The sequence below is a fragment of the Chionomys nivalis genome, chromosome 13 (assembly GCF_950005125.1).
Source record: "Chionomys nivalis chromosome 13, mChiNiv1.1, whole genome shotgun sequence".
Lineage (NCBI taxonomy): Eukaryota > Metazoa > Chordata > Mammalia > Rodentia > Cricetidae > Chionomys > Chionomys nivalis.
In genome coordinates this window covers 18,879,189-18,904,032 of record NC_080098.1, presented here as the reverse complement: position 1 = coordinate 18,904,032, position 24,844 = coordinate 18,879,189, and the positions used below count along the sequence as shown (strand labels likewise).

The 24,844-nt window shown below is 45.1% G+C and overlaps 1 protein-coding gene across 2 annotated transcripts in view; it reads right to left on the bottom strand.

Moving 5' to 3' along the window:
- The window catches only part of Fam171a1 (family with sequence similarity 171 member A1), a 117,624-nt gene extending 93,368 nt beyond the window's left edge, over positions 1-24,256 (bottom strand). For both annotated transcript variants that reach the window (XM_057787681.1, XM_057787683.1), the window contains exon 1: positions 23,950-24,256. In XM_057787681.1, the coding sequence (XP_057643664.1) occupies positions 23,950-24,046 (97 nt within the window). In that variant the 5' untranslated portion in view covers positions 24,047-24,256. The remainder of the gene's footprint in view (positions 1-23,949) is intronic.
- Positions 24,257-24,844: the final 588 nt, after the last annotated feature.

The window sequence follows — 24,844 nt, the reverse complement described above, 5'->3', positions numbered from 1 at the left end:
AAAGAGAGCTGCTTTTTCGTTTGTTTTCTTTTAAAGCAAACAGCGGTTTTATCAGCAATCTCTATTCATACCCTACATACAAGAGAAGGAATACTGGCGCTCAAGTATCAATGGCTGCCAGCCCAGGGAGGCTGTGGGATTTGCAAGAGCACAAAAGAGAAAAGAAGCATTTGTGGGGGAGGCAGCAAAAACTGGTATCACCAGGATTAATGTTAAGATGTGATTTTTCTATTCCGTTGCTAATAGTTCTAAAATCCGGACATGTTCTACAACCCATATGGGCACAGCACACTGGAGTGTCAGTTCAGGCATGCTTCAAATCAAGATAACACTGTTCATGTTTTCCAGTCGCCTTAAGTTTTATACAGGTATGGCTTTAGTTAAAATGTCAATACAATCCAAAAGTGATAGTATGCTCCCAGTTAACATATTTCCTCACAGGGTTAATATTTTCCATATCAATTACACTATGTACGCAACAAGCTAACCGTGGGGTAACCTGGAAACAGTGTCGAGAAGATAGTTCCTTGGGCCAGCAGGACAGTTCAGTGCGTAAAAGCATTTGCCAGGCAAGCCCGATGACCTGAATTCCAGGCCTCACACCCATGGTTGGAGGAAAGAACATGCTCAGAGGTGCCTTCTGGCCTTTACATATACAACTGTGGCATACGGGTACTGACATTCACACCCTTGGTATAGAAATATGCACACATACAATGATAAAATACATTTTAAATAGTTATAGATTCTTTGGGCAGGAATCTCATTTGGAGACAGAGTTTCATATTGTTGCACAGGCCAGCCTCGAACTTGTGGCATTCCTCCTGCCTCAGCTTTGGTATGACAGGTATGAATCAGGTTCTTCAGCTGAAGGGCAATATCCTGGGTCTGAATGAACTTAACACAGTAGATAGAGACAGAATGGGGACATGGCGTGGTGGACTAAATGATTGCTCCAGAGTCATGCGGAACAGAGCTATATTTCAGTTTTCAGTATCCTTGTGGGCTGGCTCACAACTATCCAGCTCCAGGGGATCTGATATCTCTGGCTTCCATGGCCCTGCACTCAGGGCACACGTACCCATACATAGATATATGCTCATACACATAATTAAAAAGAGAAACGTTTAAAAATGATTTTTAAATCTGTGTACCAAAATAAAGTAGGCGAGCCTTGGCATTGGTTGAGTATATTTGTTCAGGCCAATGGAAGTCTGCACTTCCCTGCTTCTCTTGCTAAGGAACACACTCTCTGTGGAGGGACACCTTGCTCAGCTCAGATATAGTGCAGAGGGCCTTGTACCTTCCTCAAAGCAATTTTGTTGACTCCCCATGGGAAGTCCTACCCTCTCTGAGGAGTGGATGGGGGGGTGGGGGCAGAAGTGGAAGGAACGGGAGGAGGAGAGGGAGTGGGAACTGGGATTGGTATGTAAAATGAGAAAAGAGAGTTCTTAATAAATAAATACATACACACATAAAAAACAATTTAAAAAAAACACCCCAGTTCTGTGCAAATGTCAGCTTGGGTGAATGCAGTCTCAAGGCCCACCTCACCCAGGTGAACAGGAGGTGTGTCCAGAGTTCACGAGAAACTTCCGGAGAGATGCTTTCAGAGGACAGGCAGCAGAGACCTCCCTGGCTCCTGCCCTTCTCACCTGCACATGGCTCTGCCTCAGCTGGGTCACTCTGGACTAGGAAACAACATGCTGACATCTGGATAGTACACTCACTGGACAGCGGAGTCTGGGCAGCCAAGATGACCTTCCCACCCTCAGCACTGGGTGACTCGGGAGGACCCTGAGCAGTTGCTTTGGGATGCTTTCCAGGTTACTATCACCCAAGCATGGCCGGGAAGGTTTCTTTCCCCAGGGACTGTCTTCATGGCTGCCACCATTTCCTTCACTCTAACACGTGGGTGCTCGGTGAATTCCCACTGGACGAAGCCACATACATTTGCACACCAGAAAACCTCCATTTCTGTAGTAGGTAAGCCACGCGATGAACGAGGGAGCCTTCTTCCATGGCTCTCTCAATCAGGGCCAAGCAGCTTACTAGACGTGTGGCTGAGAACACTGACAAAGAGCAACTCATGTCAAATACTGAGCTGTCCCTTTGAACCGCGACCATGAGAGCAAACTGTCAGCTCTAGCAACTGGCTTCTGCCAGTAGTAAGTGGTGACAAAAATCAGTGTATAAGACATTGGGCTCTCCACTTGCATGGAACTATAGACAAAATAATTTAAATACTTGAGAAGTATTTAAGACATATTTAGACTAAGAAAACTGTTCGGGCTAAGAGGTAGCTCATTATAGAGAGGATGTTTAGCATGTGCAAAGCCCGAGGTTTCCATGTAAAAACACATATACATAATTCACAGCGTCTCTGAAATGTAAACTGAACAATGTGCTCTATAGTTTATCTGGCAAACCAGCTGATATCAAACCCCCTCCCCCCACTTGTCTTGCTTTGAGGCATTGAATTTTAGTAGATTTGGTTACTTTCTTTGCTTGAGGGCAAAGGAATGACAATATTAAATATTACAATATTACAAGATAAAAGTGTTTGCAGATCCTGAGTCTGTTGCCTAATAAAATGCTCTCATATTCATAGGCAGGGGCCCTCTGTGACCAGAGTCCTCCCTTCTCACAGGGACTTCTAAAGAAGGAGGAGCTGAAGCCACGAACAAAGGACTCAGCAGAAAGGAAGCTTCTGTTGTTGCCCACAGCTGAGCACATCTAGCAAACAAAGGAAGCATTCACCCCCCACCTTGCACCACACCAAATGCTTGAACCAACCCCATGCAGAAGACAGAATGGATGGAGATGAAATCTGATCAGTCTAATCCTGCAATTATGAACTTCTCTTTCCTCTTTCCTTCTCTTTGGCTCCTGGGAGAGGTGATGAAAAGACACAGCAAAGGGGGAGGAGAGCAGGGGAGGAAACTGGCACGAACAGGTCTGCTCTAGGCAAACACCATGGAGAACTGGACAAGTAAGGGGTGGCTCTGGCCTGGGGAGGGACAGATGCATAGCATGGAAGGACAAGCAACCACAGTGCTGTGGGGGGAAGTCCTGTGACCCTCAGCGCCCAGAACACTGAGTGTTCAGCACATGGTTTGATGGACAGCAGGGAGCAAACAGTCCTGGGGGCAGGGGGACCATAGATGGCTTCCCAAGTGAAGCCACATCACACTGAAGGGGGGTGGGGGGGAGAGCAATGTAACTAGCCTGTGTGCTTGAGCCACACATGTATGGAAGACAGCAGCCCAGGCAGGTGGCCAGTAGCAAGATCTGGACCAGGTACAGACAGATATGTCTGGTTCAGAACTGAAGCCCAAGTAGGGAAAAGATGATTTGGGAGGACAGAGATGGATGTCTGGCCCATTTTTCCTCTAAAGGGCAAACTGAGGGAAGGAAGGACCCAAATGAGACTAAGGAAAAGATGGCACCCTGGCAAGTGGAGGAATGCCAGGTTAGAATGCCAGAAGGAGGACAGCAGACCAGGAACTCTGGATTAGACAAGAAGGGTGTGTGTGGCTGGGACAGAGGACGGGTAACACAGAAATAAGACATATATATGGGCTGAGCCATACGAGAGATGGAGAGTAGACAGCAGTTGTCCTGGTAACAGGATAAAAGGAATTAGGAAGTCGAGTGTTATCCATCACATGTTCTTTCTTGGGGCAAGAGAGGCCTCAAGAGATGAGGCCACAGGCAGAGAGGTAGACAGTATTCCAGATGAACAGAAGAAAGGCGATACCAGAAGTGACCAATCCAGGTGCCTTTGCAACTTCCAGAGCCCCTGGTGCGGGGATCTGACATGGCCCAGCCGTGTCTGCAGCCCTGGATGGGGTTTGGTGAGTCATTTTCCCACGGAGGGTATGGAGGTAGGTGGTTCATGAGGTAAAGGACGAGGGGACCCAAATGCACTTAATTCACTTAGAAACACACACTGAAACAAAAGCCTCTCAAAGAGGAAAATTAGATTCATTGAGATCATTGTTTTAAGGGCTCTTCTAAAGTTCACAGTAGAGGCTGAGAGGGTAGCCAAGAATCCCCAGAGACATAAGTTACTCAAAGGTCACTGGGTGGCAGTGCCTGAACTCTTAGTACACAGGGACAAAGAGGCAGCATGCAGCCAGGGAAAGCTGGCCACTCCGAGATCTAGCCCTTCTGTATTAAAAAAAAAAAAGTAGGGGTAGAGAGATGGCTTGATGGTAAAGAGCATGTGTTCTCGCAAAGGACCTGGTTCAAGTTCCAGCGCGTACATGTCTATTCAAAACTGTCCTTTACTCCAGTTCCAGGGTGCACACGATACAAACATACACGTGAGCAAAACACTCCTTCACATAAAATAAATAACTTTAAGCATTAAAAAAAAAAACCCAATCAAACAACAGCAAAGAGAATCTCAGGACTGGAGAGATGACTCAGTAGCTGAGAGCACCTGTTGCTCTTGTACAAGACCAGGTTCAGTTTCCAGAACCTACCTGGTGGCTCACAACCATCCACATCTCCAGTTCCAGGTGAGGCCACCAGACATGCATGCGTCTGTGCATGTCTGCACCACACATGTGCAGGCAAAACACTCAGATACATAAAGAAGTAAATAAAACTATAATAAGGTAAGCTATAGATACAGCTATATCTCAAGGACTGCATCTTGGAGTCAGAGAGTGGATTATGATTTCTTCATGGCCCCCTCCCCAGCATGCACGGAGTGACTTTTCCAAAGCGCCATTTGCACAAAACTAGAAGCACGAATGAATCAGAAACACGCAAGGTTTACAGTTGAAGAGAGTCGTGACCCACTTTGAAAGCATAAAGGGCGGTCCATAAATGCAGATTAAAGACGAAGCAAAGTGCGCAACTTGTCTCGCTAAGGGTCATGGAGTGTTTTAATCATGATATAGTAAACATTTTTATAATAGGATGTAAGTCAGCAAGTGAATACTTACCAAGGGGAAAATATGCAGGGTCTTTCCAAGGCTCTTGCGGACCTTGGTCCCTTTAATGCACCAACTCACATACCTGGCTTGAAGCTAGGCTTTGGATGAGGTGAAGAGCAGTGTCCCAGGGTGAATGTGTACCGCAGAAGGAGTGGCTTGTTTGCTGTTGCCAGGTGCAGGAGCAGCATCACAGTGTACGCGAGGAGAACCATGGATTGTGTCTTAGACCTGCCCAGTCTGTTGCTACACATTGGGATTTCGTGTGCAGAGCGGACAGCCCCAGGGGTCAGTGGCAATTTATTAAGACTTTCACTCTCTCAAGGACCCCACAAGACCCACGGACTCATTCATAAGATCTGCAGGTGATTGACAGGCACGTGAAGTGCATGTGACAATGGCACTGAAGAGCAAGCCCAGATTTTTGTATAATTACCCTCCAGCCGAAGGCAACATGAGGGACAAGTAAGGGGGGAGAAGTTACCCTGCAGTGCTCTTAATACATTAAGTGGGTTTATAACTTCTGTTAGATTTTAAATATAATGCTGTTTTCCTTTTCTTTATCCATCGGTATCATTTATTAATTTTAGTTTTTGAGGCAAGATCTTGTGTAGCCCGGTCTGGCTTCTAACTGTTCTTTCTCTCTTGTGTCAGCTATGTTAAGAGCCTGGACCATCATGTTTAACTCAAAAACCTTAATTTTTATTTTATTCAAAAATTTTGTTGGAGTGTGTGCAGTGTATGTATGTAAACATGTTTGTGTGTGTGCATTTGTATATGTGGGTGCACTGGTTTGGTATGGAGTTTAAGTGGGTGCATTGGGTAAGTATGTGTGTTTAGGGGGTGCGTTGGTTAGATATGTGAGTTTAGGTGGCTGCACTGAATGGCTGCATAAGTATACATATGCACGTGTGTATGAGGAAGTCAGAGAGTGGTACAGACCAGAGAGTGGTACAGAGCATCTTCCTCAGTCACTCTCCCCCTTACTCTTTCGAGACAGGGTTTCTCAAAGAACCTGAGGCTCAGCTTTCAGCTAGGTTGTTTGGACAGGGGGCTCCAGGGATCTTTCTGCCTTTGCTGCATGCTGCCATTTGGGAGTTCTGTCCCCTTTCTTTCCATAGCAGTATTTCCTATATAGGGGACATAGCTTTAAGGTTAACAGTAGCTGGTCTGCATTATATTTTTCCTTTCCGATGATCGTTGCTAACTGATTTTTTTTAGCAAACCTGGTTTTTCACCACATGCCATCAAGTCACTTAGAGCACTATCAAGAAAATGAAATGTACTTAGGCTGCTCGCACAGCCGCACACCTGTAGACAGGTGTTTTCAACAGGTCTAAGCACGTATTTCCCACCTGGAATGGCAATCCTGCTAACCGAATAGAGGCCTTCGTGCACTAAATATAAACTTAGACGGTGGCAATCATGTGTCACTTTCCAGTGCCTGTCAAACAGGGCTCCATGAATAATAGTAAAAGCAAGACTAATGACCAGCACTTAGGCACTGGCTCTCCCTGCAGTGCCCTGCTTCCTCGTCGACTCCTCCAAGACAAGAGAATGAAAGGAGCCCAGTTCACTCCTGATTGCCAAGAGGCCATGCCCTACATGAGCTGTTCCCTCCTGGGCATCATCCACAAAGGCCCCCAAAGGAGCCCTTCCCCTGGAGCCGAATCCTCCTTCACCACCACCAAGACACTAAATACCAGCTTCTTCACCACAAATATCTGGAGACTTAGGAAGGCAAACACTGCACAGTTGATAACTCTTATATAAACTGGGCCCGGCAGCTTCACTCAACCATTTTATGGTTTCCAGGGAACCCTCGAGCCTGCTTGAAAGGGGCTGAACTTTCTGTGCCCTTCTGTTAGCTGTGATGTGGACACTTCCCAGGGAACTCAACGGAAAAGCCAAGAACAAGAATGAGGAAAGAAAGAGATCAGTCGCCAGTCACTGGGACAACAACTAATTACATTCTGAGCAAATGACGCGTCACGAGGAGAGGCCAGGGCCGAGGGAAGTACAAGAGCAGGACGCTTTGATGTTAGAATATCGGGTTGAAGATTAATCAACCAACAAGCACAAATAGACAAAGAAGATTTATAGTGACTTGAAAGAGGAAGACCAAGCAGACAGGGCAACGAGGTCACGGACTCAGACTGCCACGCACTACCCACTGAGTTGACGAGGAACCTTAGCAGTTGGCTACTCTGCAGAAAAGGAGAATGAAAACAAAGCATTCTCTCTCCACTCATATGTGTATGCTTCTGCATGAGTCTCACTATGCACACGCCAGTGTGCCTGTGGAGGGCAGAGGACAAAGCTGAGTGGCAGTCCTTGCCTGTCACCTTGCTTAACACCAGCTCTACGGATGATCGCTGCTGTGTACCCAGACTAGCTGGTTTGAGCGTTTCTGCTCAGGCTTCCTTACTCACCACAGGAGGCTTGGTATTACAGATGTGTGCACTGCTACATCGGGCTTTTCAGGCAGGTTCTGGGAACCTAAATTCAGATCTTCACACTTCTGCTGCAAGCACTTATCCATTGAGCTACCTTTCAGACCCCCGCCCCCCCCCCGTACTATTATTTCTGTAATAGTTCATAATGTATAAATGTAGACATCTTGGCAGTGGAAGATGTCAGGATGTCAAAACATTCATACTCCATCCAAATACACTTCAAACAAATAATATTATGGCCCATGGAAAGGGTGTCTCTCTCCCCCACATGACTAATTGGAACCCCTGCTGGAGCTATGCTGCCCCTCCCCCACCCCTCCATTCCCCACTCACTGTCTTCCATCCTGTCTTATGCTCTCTCCCCCTACCCCGGCCATCCTTACCATTCCCCACTCACTCTGTATGGCATGCTCTTACCAACAGTGCTTTTATCCCACTTGGATTCTTTATTATTTTATTTTTTTGTTTCCCTCAAGAGCGCTTCAGTTCCTAGAAAGCAGGGACTAGGTGTTAATTTTCGACATCCCCAGAGCTGGGATATGCCAAGTGACTGCTCACACTTCCATGACCCTTTGAGCTGTGCTGAGAAGCAGCAGCGCGTGCCTGCCGAGGAACTATGTGTCTCAGAACAGTCGCCCGTGTAGAAAGTGGGTGCTTAAGCCATGGAGGCAGTATGTGTGAGACAGGACAAGAGACACATGTGGAACTGCCACCTCCACCCAGTGTACCACAAGACCTCAACTCACGCTTTTCTCATTAGGAAAAGGACTGACATCTTTCGGATTGCTGTAGGATGGTGAGGCGCAGAACAGGTTATGATGTGGAGGTCTATCAAGGACACCATGCACACTTACAATATTGATGCAGACATTTTGTTGGCCAAAGTACATAAAGTACTTTGACATATTTTTGTGTCAGACAAATAAACAAGGCTCACAAGCCACAAGGAAATGAACAGAATAAAGTTAGAAGTGTCTGACTCAGAGTCTTGCTAACCCCTTCTTTTGTGGACTTGAAGGAGTCTGAGTTTAGGGAGAAGTCCCACTCTAGAATTTATTTTTTCTAATGTGTGCACATGAATTAAACCCCTGCTTCAAAACTCCAGCAAGCCCTCTCTTGTTTACTTAGCATACAGGAGGTAGCGATGGAGAATGCCCACCTTCAATAGTTAATGCAGTGTCTACCCCATCTCATTCCCACTAATCTGTTAGCACTGTTAACAGCATAGGCAGTGGTTTTATTTTTTAATTTAAAAAGGCAAACAAGAGTCCAGATGGTGAAGAAAACCTTCACAGTCATGGGGAAAGCATACAATAAGAGCCTTTCATTAATTTTCAGTCCAACGAAAAGCCCAACTTCCAGACTCCAAGTCAATTCCACAGAAGACACAAATGTACATGAAAAGCCCCTCAGAAGCTGCGCATGGTGACACCTGGAACCCTGGCACCAGGAAGCCTAAGGTCAGGAGTTCAAGGTCAATCTGGCTGTACTGTGAGACACTGATGGGGAGGAGGTAAAGAGATAGATGAGCAAGGGGCTCACTCCCCCTTTCATCTCATTACCATTCTTCAAGTCTACAGCAAAAGAAAACAAAGGTGTCTGTAAAGCCACGCCAGGGCTTGCACTTTGTGCCGAGCCACTTAGAGAGGAAAGTCTTCATTTTGATGTTGCCACGCTGAATCCTCTGGACAAATGTGGACTGAGGGGCTCCCCACGCGGGCCCGGGAGGGAAGCTGCTTGCTAAAAGGGCTCTCTGTGCTCTGCCAGCTGGGCTGCTAACTCGACCAGACTGTACACACAGTGTCCTCCATCCTCACTAGTTGCATGCATTGACTTTTCCATCCCTCAGCCATATGCCTTATCACATATGCAAAAAACATGGAGAGCAGATGGGAGGAAACCAAGAGCAGAGCTGGACCAGCAGGGCAAAAAGCGGAAAATCCCTTTCAAAGGCGGCATCCAAACCCTTCCCCTCCAAACTCAGACTCAATGGGGATGCTTAGAAAACCATGTGACAATACGCATAAGTAAGTTCTTTCACACCATCCGGAAAGAGCCAGTGCTGTCATCTCATATTATAATATTTAGAATAATAGATTAACATTTTTCTAACGTTGCTTTGCTTATCTAAGTGGAAATAATGACAGATTTCCTCCGTATCAGACAAGAACGACCCAGACTTCTACATAGAGGGCAGGATAGCGGCTGACTTTAGGTGACTCCAAGAGAAAGTCAGAATAGGAAACAAACAAACAAAAACAACAAAAAGACCTCTTCCAATGAGATAATGAGAGGAGGAGCTCTGGACTCTATGGAGGAAGTGACAAGGTGAAGAGAGGAGTGGAGAACAGGAAGAAAATGACAGGACAGCAAGTGACAGCAGCTCCTCAGCGGGGCGGGGAAGCACAAGCCGCATCCAAAAGCTTTGTTTTCTTTGTGTCCATGCATTTGTGTGTGTGTGTGTGCGCACACAGAGACGCACAGACACAAATACATGCAATGAAACTGACAGGGAAATAAAGGCATTTCAAGAAATCACAAATCAATGCGATCCATGAACACCAGAGCAGCCCTGGCGAGGATCTTACATGAGTATTCCACACAGTGTGGAAAGACAGTGTCAGCTACCGGAGTGCAGGAAAAGACAATTTTGAAGAGGAGCAAATGGATGAAGGGAACTAGGAAAGACTCTGTCGTGCCTCACATAGCAAAGCAGCAAATTCCTGATACTAATTTGGAGACGGAACAGAAGAAGCACTCCAAACAATATAAAAACAGCCAGGAGAATTAGAGGAAACCATAAGCTGCTCTCATTAGTAAACTTAAATGTAAATGGCCTCAACTCACCAACAAAAAGATGCAGACTTGAAATCTGGATTAAAAAACTAGATCCAAACATCTACTGTCTCCAAGGTAAAGATGGCTACTGACTGACAGACCGACAGTCAATGGATGGAAGACATCTATCAAGGGAATGGAAGCTGAAAACAAGCTGGGGCTCTGATTCTTATGTCTGATAAAGTATACTGAAGACCAAAATCAGTCCGAAGAGATAAAGAAATTAACTACATAGCAATAAATGGAGACATCCATTTAGAGGGCTTAATAACTATACACATATGCACCAAATGTTGGGGTTCTGAATTTTATCCAACAAACACTAATGGACATCAAAAGTCAGACAGGTTCTGACACAATGACCGTGGGTGATTTCCATTCCCTGCTCTTACCTCCAGAGAGGTTGGCAAAACTAAAAATTAACAAAGAAACTTTTAGAAATATTTCCTAACACGAGCTCTCTGCCGTCACAAAAATCCCAATCAAGCCAAATCAAAAGAAGCCAAATTAAAAGATGTCCAGGTTTAATAGGACTCTTGCGCTCTCGGGTGCCCCCCCCCCCCCGAGGGGAACCGGGAAGCCGCAACGCAACCACGGTATCCTTTTTTGTTCAGTACTTCAAGACTAATTTGCAATGTCCAAATATTCTGGATGTGTGATTTTCCACTGGTTAGTGGCCCACTTACCAGGAACCACATAGCGAAACCTGTCTCTTCTGGTAGCTACACAAATAGAGATGAAAGCCGGGGAGGGGTCACTACAGATTCCATTGCAACTCAATCACTGGGGAATACTTGGAAAACTTATATTCCACACATATTGAAAAATAAAAGAGAAACAGATAAATTCCTAGACATAGATTACTCATCAAAGGTGAACCAAGAGGGCATAAGCGAAATCAGCTCACCCATTACAATCAGTGAGATTTGCAGCTCTACTATGAAGTCTTTCAACAAAGTAAAAAGAAGAAAAAAGGACTGGAAGATTCACCATCCAATTCTAACAAACTTTAAAACGGGTGGCGCAGCCTTGCTCTTTAAACTGATCATAAAATGGGAAGGGAGGGAACACTACTTACCCCACTGCGTGAAGCCTGAAACTAAAACCAGCAGCAACACAACACCGAAGACTACAGACCTGTTTCCCCGGGAAACACAGATGCAAACTGAATCCAGAAATGCACTAAGAAATCCACACACCGTGACCAAGTTGTTTCCAAACCAGAGACGCAAAGTTATTTGAGCACATACACAAATCAATAAATAATACCGAACATCAATTTAATGACAGAAATCACAAGAGTCTTTCCAGAAAAGGACTTTGTTGAAGTTCAACATCCTTTCATGATAAAAGTCCTGAAGACACGGGACATAGAAGGTATATATCTAAATATAATAAAGGCTATATATATGATGAATCTTTAGTTAACCTAAATACAGAAATACGGAGTATACATATTTTCTCTAAAACTTGAAATGAGACAAATGTGTTTACTCTGTTCACTCTTATCCAATATCAATGTCTCAGGGCAGGAAGACAAGGAAGAAAAATATAGACAAGAAAAGTAAAATTATCCTATCTAGGGAAACACGATCCAATGCTTAAGACTCCAGTGACTCTATCAGAAAGCTCTCAGAATTGATAAATACTTTTAGCTAAGTAGTATGCTACAAAATTGAGAAGAATCAGTATCATTTTCTATATCCTAATAAAGAATATACCAAGAAAATAGAATGGAAAATCCCATTTATTTTATTTTTTTGCTTGGTATTATTATGTTATTATTATTATTACAAATTTTCACCTTCTCCCCTCCTCCCATTTCCCTCCCCCTCACCCCCCTTCCCTCCCCTCTCCATCTCCAGTCCAAAGAGCTGTCAGGGTTCATGCTCCATCAGTCCCAGTGAAAATCCCATTTATAATAGCCGAAAAGTACCTATGAATCCTGTTTATGGATCGGCAGAATTGGGAAATGACTGTATTACCAAAATTGATCTACATATTTAATGTAAGCTATTTCAGAACTCGAATGGCATTCTTCACAGAAACAGGGTAAAAAAAAATCCCATAATTCATATGGAATCACAAAAGACCCTAAGCAGAAAGGATAATGTATCACACCATCTGATCCCCAATTATATTACAGAGTCTTGGTAACAAAATAGCATGCACAAAAGTAGGCATGTAGATCAGTGGGCTGGAACGGAGGATCCAGAAACACACCTGGACAAATAACTTTTGACAAAGATGTCAAAAACAAATAATGGAGAAAAGTACCCTCTTCAACAAATGGTTCTGATAAAAACTAATTTCCACACATAAAGTAACGAAGCTATTACAGATCCACATAGCTTACCCTGGACAAAAATTAATTAAATATGGATGAAAGGTCTTAGTGTTAGCAAGACCTGAAACATTGGGATTGCTGGAGGGCAACGCAAGGAAAACACTTTAAAGATGTGGCATGGGCAAGGGCTTCCTGAAGAAGACCCCACCAGCACAGGGATGAGCCTAAGAACAGGCGAGGTGACTGCATGGAATTTAAGACGCTTCCACACAGCAAAGAAACAATCGCCAATGTGAAGAAATACCATACAGAATGGGAAAAAAAAAGCCAAAAACAAACAAAAAAATTAACTGTCTACAAATCAGACAGGAATTAATATCTAGGATATATAAAAAAGCACAAAGATTAAATAGCAGAAAGCAAATTATCTGATCAATAAATGAGCTAAAGAACTGAACAGACAGGTTCCCCAAGGGGAAAATGGCCCTAACGTGTGCATCATCCTTAGTCGCTGGAGAACGTGAACTGATGCTGTTCTGAGACCCCATTCACCTCCTTCAGAAGGGCCATCTTCAGAAAACAAATGACAATAAATGCCGGTGAGGACGTGGGGAAACGGGAACCATGTAAACTTCTGCTTTGAATGTAAACTTGTGCAGTCAGTATGAAAATCACATGCAGGCTTCCCAGAAAACTAAAAATAGATCTCCATATGGCCCAGCTATACCCCTCTTGGCTATCCACACAAAGGACTCTAAGTCTACATACCACAGGGATCCTTGCACAGTGTTCATTGCTACACAATATCGAGGAAACGGAACCTGCCTACATCTCCATCCACAGATGAATGATAACGCAAGTGTGGTACACAGACATAATAGAATTTTATTCCGCCATAAAGAAGAGTAAAATCATGACACCTGCGTAAAAATGAAAATCATTATGTTAAGTGAAACAAGCAGGCTAAAAAAGATATGCTGCATGAGTTCTTTCATAATAAGGACCTAGATTTAAAACTATAAGTATACACACATATACTTATATATGTATATATATATACATATTTTGTATGTGTGTGTGTGTGTGTGTAGGTCATGAAACTAGAAAGTGATCAGCAGTGGGAGGAAGAGATCTTAAGCAAGGGGAAAAGAGAGGGCAACAAAATAAAGTGTAAGAGAGACTATTTAGGTAGTGGAAGGGAGCCAGCGAGGGGTGGGCAAAAGGCCAGTGTTGGGGGGAATGGGTTAAAATCAAGCACATGTGTAATGATGTCAGATTGATTAGCAACTCCAAGACAGGACTTCCTGTCACTTTAAATCCCAGGTATGTGTAGGACTGCACAGGAGAAAGGAGCTGAAGAGCATGCCTCATGAGTACTGACGCAAGAAAACGGGTTATGCTTGAAAAAAGAAAACCCTCTATTTTATAAATACTGTCTTAATAACAAACAACAGAGGACTATTTATGACACTAATCCTACCTGTCTACGCAAAGTCCAAAGAGGCCAGACAAAAGGACACTGAGAACTAGCCCCACTGGAAAGACAATATATATAACTCTGTGTGTAGGGCTGTTTTCTCCATGCAATTTCTAAAAGTAGGAAGCTCACAAACAGAATAGTTAGGAAAGACTCCACGAAATTAGAAAGAAGAGCTGCAGAGAGAAGAAACTGATTCCAGCACCCACTTCTTCCTTAATCCAAATATGGCTGACTGCAATAGCTCTTCCCACCTGGATGGGTATAGTCACCAGAAAGGCCAAGTACATACATGGTGACTCAGAATTAATGCGATCAACTCTGGGCACTGTCTTTGTAAAAGCCCCTAGGACAGCAACAGTGAGGTGAGTGCATGCTGAGCAGAGGACTGATGGTTCTGAGGGTCAGGATGGTGCATGTGTGAGGGTAAAACCACTGCAGTAACCCATCCAAATCACACTGTGCTGGGGTAACCCCCCCACCTTCCAAGTGTCACTAGGGCTATGCATTCAAAAGTGGGGGAAGTCATGCTTTTGAGGCAATGCACTTGGCAGCATGGTGGCTACAAGTCTCAGGGGAGGTCCAAAGAAACCCTAGCCTACGCAGGGGCTGAGTTAGATCTCCAGCACGTCACTTCTCTGCCTCCCTCTGGGGGACACTATGCAGGATGTCAGCCTTGCTCTGGTGCCTTCAGCTTTGGCTCGGGAGTTGCCACTGGTATCATACAGGAACATACCTACAGACATCAAGCCGATGACACAAGGGGAGGAAATAAGGAAACAGTCACACTCTGCCATCATTCTAAAGGACGAACCCAGTCTCTGGGGATAGCTGCATAAATCTCAAGACATTTTACGTCTTACGGTACACCATTTCCTGGCCCCTCAAGACTGGACCAAATCTTCTGCCTTCTGTTCTGGATACACTTAGAACTCTATTATCTTAACTTTTCAAAGCTACTAGAATGTTTTAAAGAACTGACTCATTGCACTGACGACCCAGAAGGGTTCACGAAGACTCCAAATAATTTCTAGAAACTGCATAGGCATGAAGAGATCTTGATTCTTTTTGAGGGTGGGAACTGGCACCCCTAGGTGGCATGTGTCTTTGAAGAAAGAACACAGCACTGAGACAGCCACAAGCTGCCTCTGTCCCGCTGCCTCTCCAACCTAGATGAGGTCACACACAGGTGCATGCGCACATGCGTGTGCATACATGCTCTTGTAAACCTACACCCACACAACAGTTTACCAGACAGGTGTGTGATGAAGTGATTCTACATGATGAGACAAGAAAGTCACCTAGATAATTTGATAGCATTACAGAACTAATTAAAAATCAAAGAAAAAAATAAACATTTACACTCCCATATCATTGAAAATAAGTGTAAATTACCTAAACTTGAATTTTAGTTTCTAAAAATGCTTCAGCACATCAAAAACTCAATCAATTTAAATACACTACATATATTTTCATCAAATATATATATAAGATACATGTCCTCAAAAAGCTAAAATTAAAAAAAGAACAATTACAAGTATTGAGAGAACAAGAGAACAGTTTGTACATTTTAAAAGAAAGATTATAAAGATAAAATCAATTTTTTAAAAAGTTCTAGAATTTTTCTTATGAAAGTAAACATTTGCCTAAACAAGCAATCCTCTTTCAAAAACATTCTTGCACAAGTTTATGTGTGCATATATGCATTTGTGTATAAGTATATAAATGTCAAAGTGTTTGTGCATGCGTGTATGTGCTTGTGCTTGAAGGTAAGGGGGAAACTTTGGGTGTCATTCTCAGGAACATCATCCACTTTCTTTGAGAAAGAGTCTCTCACTGGGCTAGAGTTCATCCACTGGTCTAGGCTGGCCGGCCAGCAAGCCCTCGAGAACATCTGGTCTCCACTTCCCCTGTTCTGGAATTATAATTACATATATTTTTATGTTGGTTCTGGGGACCAAACCCAGGTCCTTGGCAAGTACTTTGTTAACTGAGCCATCCTCCCAGTGACTTGTAAGTATAGTCTCAAGGGAAATGAAAACCATGCACACAAAAGAATTTTGTAAAATGTTCATCCAAACCACATTTACAGACAAAGCTAGAAATGATGAATACTGTCTTAGTCAGGGTTTCTGTTGCTGCAGTGAGACACTGTGACCGAAAGCAAATTGGGGAGGAAAGGGGTTTATTCAGCTTACACATTGCAGTTCATTACTGAAGGAAGTCAGGACAGGAACTCGAAGAGGGCAGAAGCTGATGCAGAGGCCATGGAGGGACACTGATTGCTAATGGCTTGCTTCCTCCTCATGGCTAGCTCAGTCTGCTTTCTTATAGAACCAAGGACCATCAACTCAGAGATAGCACCACCCACCACGGGCTGGAGCCTCCTCTATCAGTCACTAATTAAGAAAAATGTCTTACAGCCAGATCTTACGGAGGCATTTTCTCAATTGAGGTTCCCTCCCTGCAGATAACTCTAGCTTGTGCCATTTGGCACAAAATTAGCCAGGACAAGCACCCATCAGTAGAAGAATGGATGAGCAACCTACAATAGCTATAGAATGGAAAACTGGCAACAAGGAAAGAAATGACTGTATCGCGATCATCTATAACATGGTAGATCTCAGGATTGTTCTCACGAATAGCAGATGTCAGAATATGGTCTATCTAGTCTTGTTTACTTAACGTTCTAGGAAAACAGCAACAAAATAATCTATGGTAGGAAAAGTACCAGAACCAAGGATGCTCTCGAGTGTCAGGAGCAGGGACTTGCTGGGACAAAGAACGAGGGACTTCCTGGAGTGATGATAATTTTGGTTTTTTTTGTTTGTTTGTTTTTTCGAGACAGGGTTTCTCGTGATGATAATATTTTATACCTTGAAAGGGGCTCGAGGTGCACAGGTATTTGCAAATGTTAAGCAAATCATATATTTCCTCATATTTAAATTTGCCTAAGAGAAAACTAAATACTCAACACTAAAGATATACATGCTGAAGTACTTGGGGGGAAAAGATGACTGGTACCAAAGACATGTTCATGCATTTTTAAAAAATCAAGATTAATGGATGGAGAGGACAGTGTGTCGGTAACAGGCAAGTAAAGCAAACTCGGTAAGGTGTCGACTGTAGAATCTAGTGTGTTTGAGTACTCAGTATAACATCCTTTACATGAAGCAGGTTAGAAAACAATTTTTTGCTTACATAAAACCACCATTTCTATAAGAGTTAATTTTGGGGTCATTGTACAAGCAAAAGGGAAGTAGAAAGTTTGTTTTAGAAAGAAAAAGGTTAAGTTTTTGTGAGCATATACAAACACTGATCGCCGCGGTTCTTCACACGCGGAGCAGAATAGAGTTTCTCCTCACTCTGCAGAGAGAAAGGCAACTCCTTCAGCTTCAAGGATCCATCTGAATGCTTTAGAGGGGCCCACATACTTCCTGACCCCACCCCACAACAGTCAGGGTCAAACACATTTCTCTAGTTATGAAAACTGTTTGTGAAACGCTAATGGGCTTTGAAACCAAGCCAGAAGATTCTCCCAACCCACAATCGCACCCTGCTCTACAGACCTCCCTCAAGGGCCCCTGGGAGCTTTTTATATGACTTTCTTATCTGTTCTCCACATCTGGATCCAAGCTTAGCTCTTAGGAGCAGCTCAGCCAACGTCTGTTGAAGGTCACTTTCCATAGGTCACAGAGGGGCCACACAGATGATACTTGTTGTCTGTCTTCATAAAAATCATCTGTACCATTAAGAACCTCTTATTCACACTGGCAAAGTATGATGATGGAAATTGCATAAAATTAAATCTGATCCCCCCCCCCCACCAGTCATACAGCAACACAGTCTGAGGGTAAGGGTGGGGCAGCCTCCTGTGACCCAGCGGATACGAATCTCTGTGTGGTTTGGGGAAAGTGGTTTGCTGCTTCTGCCCCACATTCTTTTTCTATAAAATGAGAATAGTGTACATTCTTAACTAAGGAAAATGATACGTTGAGGGGCTGGGGAGATGGCTTGGTTGGCAAAGTTCTTTCTATATAACATGAGGCCCTGAGTTCAAATCCCCAGAACCCATATAAAAAGCCTGGTTGTACCAGTTGCCACGTGTGACCCCAGAGCTGGAGAGGTGGAGACGGGGGAATCCTTGGAGACTCACACGATGATAACCCATGAGATTGTACCACATGGTAGCAAGCACCTAACCATGCTAGCCTATCACCGTTACTTTTTCCTATGAGGGTTCCTGTTTCTAATACACTGGTAAAATACTAAGTGTGATGGAAATACCATAAATATTTACAACTACGAGAATTTAATAAATCACAGCTAATTTCTAAAGCCTCACTCTAAGTGCTCAGGTCAAAAATTAAAAATTCAAAAAAGAAAGAAAAAAATCAATTTTAAATGTACCACTTCTATGCACAGCTTTCGGTATCATATAAGCCACCTTATGTTTTTCTTGTGTGTGTCTATGCTGAATTCTGAAGTCCCCTGCCCCCAAACACTTCCCGAGAAGAGTAGGAAACACATGTGCTTAGCAGTCAGGGTTTGCACCTACAATGACCCCTCAGGCTTATGCTTTGAATGCTTGTTTCTTAGTTGGCCACATTGATGACAGGCTGTGGAGTCCTTGGGAGGTGGGGCCTGTCTGGCAGAAGCAGGTCACAAGGGGTCTTTGAAGGTGACAGGCCAGCCCTTGCTCTGGCATGAACAATGCGTCACGTTCCCACCACCGCTGCAGACTGAGCGGCCCTACTCTCCTCCACCCCATCATAATGATTTCAGTCTCAGAAATCATCAGCCAACATGAACCTCTCTTTGCTTAAGTTGATTCTGACAGGTATTTTAGTCATAGTGGCACAATACTAACCAACATGGCCGTTTTCGCCTTCTTCGAAATACCTAGTCTCAGGATAGACAGCCTCTGTTCTCTGACGCAGACAAGATCCAGCCCATACCATAGACGCACAACCTGACACCCACACCCTTATCTCTCTGAGCTCTACAGCTACGTCATGACAGAGCTGAGAAGGTGGCTAAGTAGGTAATGTGCCTGTCATACAAGCACAAGGACCCGATGTCTGGAACCCCAGAAGCTATGCAAAAAGTGAGACGCGGTAGCATGTGTCAGTAACTCCAGAACTGGAGGGGTAGAGACAGGCAGACTCTGGGGGCTTGTGGCCAGTCAGTCTAGGTGAAACAGTGAATTCCAGGTTCAGTAAGATACCCTGCCTCAAAAAATAAGCCATTGATTAGACGCCTGATGCTGGCCTCTGACCTCCACACATGTGCACGTGTGTGCACACAACACAAACACATATACACTACACATACAGGCACTTTTTTTTTTTTAGTGGCAAAGGGACTGCAGAGGTAACAGGAGTAAGTAATAAAGGCAAAGAGCTCAGATCACAGATTAGCCTATGCATCCAATCTAATCGCATAAGCCCTTGGAGGCCTGCTCGGGATCTAAATTTTATAAATACACTTTCTAAAACTTCATTAATAAGAAAGTATAATCAATGACCCAACAAAGTCCACAACTAAATTACTTGTAAAATGATAATAATGGTCAATATATAATTAACAAAATAACAAATGTCACTACTAAGAAAATATCCAGATATAATGTTCACAAGGTTGAATTTCTTCTGTGAGATAAATTTCCACTAGGAAATACCGCTTGTCGGCCTCTTTATCAGGACAATATACTGGTGCAAAGGAATGACCAGGGATCAGCCCTACTCCACACGGCTGAACCTTTATCCACTGAGACTGGTCTTGAAATCTGAAGCCTTACTGATGTGAGTCACCCGAGGGACACAGCACAGCTTTAACTAGAGTTCGGTGTCTTTCATTCAGCTCTTCCAGGATGACATTTAAAAAAATCATTTTCCCATCACAAATTCAGTATTTTTTTTTCTATTCAAATCTCAAGGAAAGAAGTCTAAGCAAATGAGGGTACTCATTTGATTTTAAAATAGGTGTGCCCTTCATCCTTCAACTCAGACTCCTATCCTGTGGGGGAGAGCTGAATGCAGGACAGACAGGCCGTACAGGGACACTGGCTTTAACAAACTCACTTGCCAAACATCTGTCCCCCAGGCCTTCTTTTTTGCTCTAGCTGTGACTTGCCGCAATTCCAAACCATCTTGTAGTTCTCACACGGGAGGTTGTCTTTTTATATTTTATTAAAAATCAAGGGTTTAAAATTTTTGATGACTATATTAGACATGCATGTGACAATCTTACCCTCCCAACTAGATTACCCAACATCAGAGAGTTTCAGCTAACTGCCTCCAGAGGCGTTATCTGCGGCCTCAAACCGAGACTGGAAATCACTACAGCTCCGGTGCCAGTGCCGCCTAATCTATGCTTTGGCGGCTCAAATATCTGCTGTCCAAGAGGCCTTCTTCCGCCCAACTCCACATTCCTGGAGCATGGAGTGAGGTGTTGTGTGCTTATGTTGCCCTTACTACAGCTTCCCTTGTGCACTGTGGGGAGCCTGACACGCCTAGAAGTGAGCATGGCCGACTGTCAGGAGCTAGCCTTTCTGTCCCGTGAGTAGTTCACCTTACTTCACAGATGCTTAGCCAAGTACATAAAAAGGACAGCAGTGATATCTTCTAGTTCATTTGTTTTCCAACTAGACTTTAAGGTGTAGAAGCGTGAGGTGGAAAAATGTATCCTCCTTTTGAAACCCAATGGGCTCAGTAAGTCCAACACATTCTGTTCCCAGAGGAGTTGCATTTAGTTGTCTTAGGTTAAGGAAGGGGTATAGCATGCTGGCTACTCTTCCTGATAGCCACCCCCACTCCCATTCATCCATTGCTTCCCTGTCTCTCACCTGAACATGCTATTCTGAACTGAAGTTCAAGTTCAGTAAAAAAATAGGCCTCTTGGAAAGAGAAGAAGCTAAGCGTGCTCTCAAATGTTCCAGCAGATGGTAGATTTTCCAAGATGAAGGAAAAGTTAATATATCACTACAAAATACCTTTCTGTCAGATAATAGCAAAATAAAGGTCAAATGACAAGAGTCTAAGCACCAAGTCCCTCACCTAGCTCTGAGCCTTCTTCCGGCACTCGTGTCCAGCTTCAAAATGACATCCCGTAGAGTACATCTGCATGGCTCATCTTTGGAGAAGAATCTTCTATCAGGCTCCTCAGTGTGGTTTTGTACGAGACACAGAGCTGTTGGTCAACTCTTTTCAATAATGCCTCCTGCAAAGTTCCCACACAATGATACTATATACTGCGGAACAATGCAGAGGAAACATCTAAAAACATCCAGTCATATTCTGGATAGTTTAGAGTCACAGCCGGTCACGTGGCCACTAACTGTTGCATGCTGTAAGTTACTCTGCAGATTCAAAGCAGCTACAACAAGGGAAGCCAACCCTTAAATCTTATCATGAATACTTCAAGAGCAAAGAAATAGCAGGAAATGTTGTAAATGATCGTTTCCCCGGATATCACGACAAGGCTTCCCTTACTAAAGGAGGAACTGTCGAGTCCTGGGAACTAGCTGTAATCCTAGCGTGGATGGCTTCTTTATGTTTGAGGCTTCAGTAGTTTTCCTTAAGCAATCGCCAAGCCCTGTTTCTATACAGTGTCTGTTCAAGCTATGATTCAAGCTCATTTCTGTAATAGAAGCAAAGCTTCTTAAAAATTGGATTTTAGAGGAAGTATACAAACTTCCTAAAATACACGCAGTAAAAGGACTTCAGGCTACATTGTGGTATACACTTCAGTATCTTCAACTTCTTTCCCATCCAGCACTGACTAACAAATTTGTGCCAAACAAACGCGCAATTGGCTTACATATGCACAGTGAAACCAGAGCTGGCGCTCGTCTTGCTTGTATACAGACCTAGGAGAGAGAGCAAACAGAAACCAACTATGTTTGGAGAATGACAGACAGCAAGAAGCTTTGACGAACCCCGCGAGTTCAAGTTACCCTCAAATGACAAGAGAATTGGTCCATTTCCTTACAGACCCATTAGCTCAAAATCCAGGTGTCAGGTGGTGCGACAGAGACTTCTGATACAGGTGTTGAGATTGACACCTTAAACGCCACCCTTACCGGAAACAGCAAATAAGACGGAAATGCAAAGGGAACGGTATCCACGTTCCGTTGAAACCCTAGGATATACCTAGACAAGGATAAAGAGTCTCACGGGCTGGTCATTTCCCTTCTGCTTCACAGAAAAGTCCATTTCCAGGGGTTTAGCAGTAAGACCTTAATAAAAACATAGGCTTAGACCGGAAACCATTAGGTATTTTTTATCCCCTCCATGATTTTTTTTCAATTGAAGTCATGCCTTTTCCTATTTTATAAATGTATGAATTCATTATTTCCATGTAGTGCTATTTCAACTACACACACACACACACATACACACACACACACACAAAAAAAAAACCCAACCTGCCCTCAGAAAATAATGACCTCATTGAGGCACAAGTATCATTCATTAAAACAGCTGATTCAAAAAGCAGTGGGGTGTAAATGAAAGAGGCTATCATTCAGTACTGATGGCCTAATGTCGTAATACCCCCCTCTTACAGAGACTCATGGGTCTTTTGGTACCTTGTCAATGCCTTTCTTCCATAACATACATTACTAAAATTCACACCCAATTCCTAACGGTCATATCTTACTGTCAGCTGCGGTGCAGCAATGCATTTAAAAGATGCCAGCCAACGATTCAGCAAGCACTGCATAGGAAAACCCTCAGCATCGTTAACCAAACTCAGATTGTCAACAGAAACCAACAAGATATCCTGTGGAAGTCAAGGTGTCCCTAGTCCCAAGTTCCAAAGGATGGGGAAAAATGGTCAGGCAGAACCGGTAACAGGATACCGGGATAAGCACTCCTTCATTCAGCCTGTAGGGCTAACTTAGCAGGGCACACACCTTTCTGCCATGAATCAGGAATCTTGGCAAGGGTCTGAGTGCCTGCTGGAGCTCACAGAAGCACAGCGAAGGCCCCTCCCTAACCAAATTAACCCCCGGCAAGAGGTGCCCTGGATAGATTCACAGATGCTCATCTGCCGGCCTTAGTTGCTCTTCAGAAAAAGGCCAGCAATAGAGAAACCCTAGACTTTGTCCCCACAAAATCATGTCAAGGAAGCTCCAGGATTGTCCTCAAATAAATTCTGATTTTATTTTTTAACCTATGGCCATTCTTGGTGGCGACCACGTTCCTTGTGCGGCTGGAAAGCAAATTTGCAAGAGGCCAAAGATTAGACAAAAGGCAGGAGCTGGCGACAGACAGACATGGAAATGGTTTTAAGTGATTAGGGCTTCCCAGTTCCAGTTCTCTTCTTTTCTCACGATGATTCCTGTGGCTGCCTAACAAATCCCTAAAGGTCTGGAAACCATGTAGCATAAGGGTTGGGGGGAGAAGACCCCGAAACTTTCCTAAACTGCCGCAGCAGACCTCGGGTCGCCAGGGCTCAGGGGGCACCCCGGGGCGGCGGCCGCCCCCTCCTGCTACAACAAAAGGGCCGGGAGTAGCCTTCATGCTGGGACTCCAGGACTGGAGCTCCAGGGACCCCAGAGAGGGAAGCAGAGGGAGACAGCCTGACCCACGTCGCCCTCTCCCCGCGGCAGGGGCTATGGAGCCGCGTGTCCGAGTCATGCATAAAGGAAAGAACCTCAGCTGTAAGCAGAAGAGTCACCAGCGGCTGCCACCTAAGCGGCAGCCAGAGCAGCTGGTGCCACCCAGATCCCCAGGGAGCATCTGCGCCGCGGGCCCAGCGTGTTCCCGGGGCGGCGCCGCCCCCCGGGTATCGCGACGTGGGGGGCTGCAGGACCGCGGTGCAGGTCGAGCTGCTGGGCCTCCGCCACAATGCGGCCCGGGTCCAGCCGCCACCGCTGCCGCGCCAGGCCCGGCCGCGACACAAAAGCAGCCCCCGGCCCCGCCGCCGCCGCCCACCGACCTTGGGCTCCCGCGCCGGGTTCCCGTAGCGTCTTGGTGACCGCCTTCCAAACGTGGCAGCCGAGCAGGCAGAGCAGCAGCGCGGCGGACCTGCTCATCTCCGCGCCACGGGCGCCGCGGGCCGCTTGGGCTCGCCACTCTCGGTCACGGGCGGCCGGGCGCCGCGCCTCCCTCCATGGCGCTGTGGCTCCGCGCGCCCGGCCAGCCGCCCGATTGGCCGGGGCCCCGCAGCCGGCCGCTCCCTCCTCCGCGCCCCGCGCCGGGCTTCCCCCGACCGCCGCGGCCGCTCTGCCGGAGTCTTAACCCCTTCCTGCCCCGCCCCGCGCCCGCGGGAGCGCCTGGGCCCCGGGCCCGTGGTGCCACCTGGCGGCCACCGCACTGCGGGAGTCCCCCGCGTCCTCTGACCCCCGCGCTGCGCGCCCTGGGGCTCCCATTCCCCGCAGCGGTTCCCGCAGGCCTGAGGCCTTTGACGTCATTGCTCGATTACCTGAGGGTACATGGGAAGCATTGGAGACTAGGGTGTGACCTCCCATCCTGCAGCTGTCCCAGTCACTATTCTGACTTGCCCTAGGGTAGATTTGACAGCCGGTCTTACAGGTAGGGTAATAATAACCAAACCCGACTGCAGAAGGCTCAACGTCACAGGTTCAATCCTGTTTATATAGCATTAGGAGGGAAGGATAAGTACGTTTTCCTGATAGAGGCCCTGGGTGATTTCTCCCCCTCCTCACCTTTGTTTTATTAAAGAAAGAAAGAAAAAAAAATCAATGGTGTGTTAAAACACAATTGGAAGACTATTCAGGAGCATCGCAAAAGGGACTGTTACAATGGAGTTTTGTAGTAGGGGAGATGTTTATAACCAAGGAGCTCTCTCTCTCTCTCCCTCTCTCTCTCTC